The sequence below is a fragment of the Chrysochloris asiatica genome, unplaced genomic scaffold (genome assembly GCF_000296735.1).
Source record: "Chrysochloris asiatica unplaced genomic scaffold, ChrAsi1.0 scaffold00004, whole genome shotgun sequence".
In the NCBI taxonomy this organism is placed as follows: domain Eukaryota; kingdom Metazoa; phylum Chordata; class Mammalia; order Afrosoricida; family Chrysochloridae; genus Chrysochloris; species Chrysochloris asiatica.
Genome location: NW_006408522.1, coordinates 47,346,314 through 47,351,222, shown reverse-complemented (window position 1 = coordinate 47,351,222; position 4,909 = coordinate 47,346,314). Strand labels below are relative to the sequence as shown.

The window sequence follows — 4,909 nt, the reverse complement described above, 5'->3', positions numbered from 1 at the left end:
TAGAATATAATGAGCATGTTTAACACTCATAAGCCTAACGTGCAGTAGGCTTCAAAAATTTTTGTGAAAAAAATTCATTATCTTTCTATTTCATTTTTCAACAAACTTTTTGAAGTCCCCTGTACATTGCTTAATTTATTTAGATGTTCATCCTGCTTTTACTTTAAAGGCATTGTATTATCTCTTTAATACTTAAATGTTGTTAATTACATAAATAGATCTCCTAATATTGAATCACTCTGGCATTCCTAGAATTAAGTATAATAATTAAAATAAGGACTAAAACATGCCAAGATTAAGTTTATACCATTCATTCTTGAGAATATTAGAATTAGTTACTAACTTGTTTGAACTACAAAGTCAGTGGTTCAAACTTACCATCCAGTCCTTGGAAACCTTATATAGGGTTGCTATGATTCTGACCCTACTTGATGTCATTTAACAACAATAATCTATTCTTGAAAAAGAGTCTTTTACAGATAAATGTTGTTATTAAATGCTATCTAGTCCATTCAGACTTATAAATAAGCCTGTATAAGGTTTTGAATAGCAACTGTTGGATTTGAACCCGCTGACTTTGTGGTCAGAAGTCGAGTGCTTATTCTACAACACCATGCCAAGACTAGGTTTGTACATCTCTTTTAATTGTAGCATTTTTATAATAGCAATTAGCCAGGAATAATAAAAATTTTATTTGAAGTATGCTACACATGATATGAAGTCCTGGTGTGGTACTGTGGGTTAATGTGTTGGATAGCAAAGCCAGTTAGAACCTCAAGGCCAGTGATACAAGACCGCTAGTCCCACAGCAACCACAACTCCAGGGTTGCTGTGGGACTGAATTGACTCGATGGCACTTTACAACGACAACATGTATGATGTAATACCATTAATTCACTCAAAACTCACACAAACACAAAATTTTTTTTAAAAAAATAAAGGTAATCACCTCTACCAGTATCATGTATTTTATTTTAAAATTCTGAAGTAAAAAGACAAGAACATAATTATTTGTTTATTGAAATAATAAGTATGGAAGTATTTATCTTTTGATGTTTTATGTTTTAAAAAGTTAAGTATTTTTAAAAAACACTTGTTTCTATTCCTCTCCGTTATTTAAATCTTCAGTTAAATATGAACTACTTCATCTTTTTCCATTCTTTGTTTCCAACACTCACTTAAAAAATTGCTTTCTTACATATTCTTGGATATATAGGTTATCTTCCCTGATATATTATTTCAAAAAAGTTGGTTTGCATTATTCTACCTGAATCAAGTTTATCTATTTAGAACTACATGAAAGTGTTCCAGTTAAGTCTGCCTTTGTTTACCAGAGCTCTGCATTTATAATAGCCTTATAAAGTATCTGATGTCTAAAGAGAGTTTGTTTAGCAGATCTGCTTGAACATTCAGCTACTTGAAATCAAAGGTACTTAAATTAGAAGCCATTTAACAGCAACCATCTATTGTTCATTATTCTCTCTGAATAACATATATATCGTCCAAAGATGAAGTCATACTCCATGGAGCCCACAAATATTTGAACTCTTTTTATACTTTAGGGACAATGAAGGTAGGAGGCATTCTTAATTGGCCATTTGCCTGAGACTTTCAGTAGTAGCTATGATTGACTTCCAGATTTTCGATACTCTATAATCCATCTACTCAATTTGATAATTCTGGGTAATGCTTCTCAATTAAAAAACTGCTTAGCCTCTCCATTTATATGCTACTTAGTATTATGCAGCATAGAAATGCAATTCACATTGTTATTATTAAGTGCCTCTCGAGTCTGTTCCTACCCATAATTCACATTAGGAACCTTTTATTTGTCCATAAATCTCTTCTCCAAATTGTAAAAAGTTGATCAGACCTTCCACACTTTGTGATTAATATATACTGAGATATACTTATATACCTTTCACAAGGTTAGTGTAGCTATGAGATACATATCAACAATGTCAATTTTCTTCAAACATCTTGACTTCTGGTGGAAAATATTCATAATCTCTGTTAATAAAGTATGTCTATTCATTTTTTAAAAATTTTGAATTTCATGTTGTTTAATAGTTTTATTTGCTTTACACCTTTAAGTAGATTTTAGGAAGTAGAGTTAACTATATATGTATTATTATCTCTCAACTTTATCGCACAAATTTTAATGTATTTTGACTTTATTTTAGGTAACATATGTCAACAGACAAACAAATGGAAAGACAAAACCACTCCATAGTGTCCGAGTTTATTTTGCTGGGACTCACTGATTCTCATGATTTGCAGATTTTCTTTTTCATGTTTTTTTCTATTGTCTACACAGCCATTGTGTTAGGAAACCTCACCATTATCTTTGTAGTGAAACTGGACCCTCAGTTGCACTCTCCCATGTACTTTCTACTGGCCAACCTCTCCTTTATTGATATGTCCCTGGCTTCCTTTGCTACTCCCAAGATGATTTGTGATTTACTTAGTGAATATAAAACCATCTCCTATGACGGCTGCATGACTCAGATATTTTTCCTTCATCTTTTAGGTGGAAGTGAGATGATGTTGCTTGTATCCATGGCAATTGACAGATACATTGCCATATGCAAACCCCTCCATTACAAATCGATCATGAGCCAACGTGTTTGCATTGGGCTTGCCTTTCTCTCCTGGACCACTGGTTTTGTGCACACTATGAGCCAAATAATTTTCACAGTGACTTTACCATTCTGTGGCCCTAATGTCATAGACAGTTTTTTTTGTGATCTGCCTCGGGTCATCAAACTTGCCTGCACTGACACCTACATCCTGGAGCTGCTAGTCATTGCAGAGAGTGGAGTACTCTCTGTGCTCTGTTTCTTCTTTCTGCTCATCTCCTACAGTATCATCCTGTTTAATGTCCAGAAGCGCTCATCCACTGGGTCTGCCAAGGCTTTGTCCACTCTTTCAGCCCACATCACAGTGGTGGTACTCTTCTTCGGACCTTGTATCTTTATCTATGTGTGGCCGTTCAGCAGTATTTCCGTAGACAAGGTCCTCTCTGTGTTTTATACAATTTTTACACCTCTTTTAAATCCAATAATCTACACATTCAGAAATAAAGATATGAAAAGAGCAATAAAAAAAATAATGACAAAGCATGTGAGTTCCAGATCAACTTTTTGACTGGGCTATAGTCACTAAAGATGACCTGTCTTTAGTGACCTATCATTATTATAACACAATAAACACAGCTTTTGTGCATAAATATGTCGTATCATGGTAAATAATAAGTCTTCCCTATACAGGTATATATGCAATACAACACTTTGGATTTGCACCCAAATACAAACTACTCAAATACAATATTATCTACTTATCTTGTAACTAACTACCAGTTATTAAATTCTTACCAAAAATGAGGCATTTTCCATGCATTTTCTCTTATCGCCACAATTATTGTTTACATATTATTAAAAGGAACCTGAGACTTAGAATCATTAATGAACTTACAACAAAAATTACAAGTACTTGACCCCAGAATCAGATCCTATAACTATATAATCTATGCTTTTGTAACTAAAGGTATTTTTCTGTCTTCTAAAAACATTAATAAAATATTTTATTATAATCTTCTTTAGAGGTTACAACCAAAAACCAAACCAAACTCATTGCTGCCATGTGATTCCTACTCATGGTGTTGTATTGTGTTACAGAGTGGAACTGTTCAGTATGGTTCTCTTGTCTATGATATTTTACAGTAGCAGATTCTCAGGCATTTATTCTGTGGTGCCAATGAGTCTGTTCAAACTGCCAACCTTCAATTTAGCAGTTGAGTGCAAGCTGTAATACCCAGAGAACATTGTTGTTGTTAGGTGCCTTTGAGTTGCTCCAACTCATAGCTACCCCATGCGCAACAAAATGAAACACTGCTTAGTCCAGTGTCATCCTCACAATTGATATTACAATTGAGTCATTGCTGCTGCAACTGTGCCAATCCATGTTGTTGAGGGTCTTCCACATTTTCACTTACCCTCCACTTGACCAAGCATGATGTCCTTTTCCAGGGACTGATCCCTCCTGATAACACGTTGGAAGTATGATTGGACCTTGTATCAACATCCTATCGTCTAAGGAGCGTTCTAGATATGCTTCTAACAACAGACATTTGTCTGACAGTCGGTGGGATCTTTAAAATTCTTCCCCAACACCATAATTCAAATGCATCAATTCTTCTATGATTGATGTTGTTGTGAATTGCATCGTGTTGGATCCAACTCATAGTGTTCCTGTACAGGGTTTATGAAGAGTGGATGGTGAACATGAACCACCAACCTTGCAGTTCAAACCAACCTTGCAGTCGAAACGCATTAACCTACAATGCTACACTACAGTCCCCAGTAAATAAACCTTTCCAAAAGGAGATAAATCCAATTTTCCATAAATTTGAAAGTAAAGGCAGTTGCAAATTCATTCTAGGTTCATTCTGCCTCTGATTCAATGGAAAAGAGGCTATTATCTAGTCAATCTGATTACTTCCAATTATAAAGTTGTTGCACAATTAGACAAGGAAGAATAGGTCTGAAATCTATTTGATGCTCTGTAGTACCTCATAGTATTTGCATAGCCAGTTATAAAAGTAATTGCAAATCAAAATCAATAAAATAAAACTTTGTTTCACTCCATCAAGTAAAGAATAACTATCATCTGAGAACTTGGATGAATATAAAAGAGACATGGAGTCAGCAGTACAATAAGGTACTCATAAACATGAACTGAACCTCATGAGCCATCGGTAAAATGATGGTTACAGAGCTAAGCATATTTTCTCCCTAAATTGTGTGTTTGTCAATGCCTTTTATTTATCTTATTAAGGAGGTATTTCTGGTGGTTAACACTGCAGTTTATTTTTAAGTTACAGCATATTTATGTGGGATTATAAATAAAT

General features: G+C 34.3%; 1 protein-coding gene across 1 annotated transcript; it reads left to right on the top strand.

The window, feature by feature from the left end:
- Positions 1–2,208: 2,208 nt before the first annotated feature.
- Positions 2,209–4,875, top strand: LOC102817422 (olfactory receptor 4K13-like). The gene is made up of 2 exons (XM_006831920.1): positions 2,209–3,135; positions 4,828–4,875. The coding sequence occupies exons 1-2, from the start codon at positions 2,209–2,211 to the stop codon at positions 4,873–4,875; spliced, it is 975 nt and encodes a 324-aa protein (XP_006831983.1).
- The last annotated feature ends 34 nt before the right edge of the window (positions 4,876–4,909 follow it).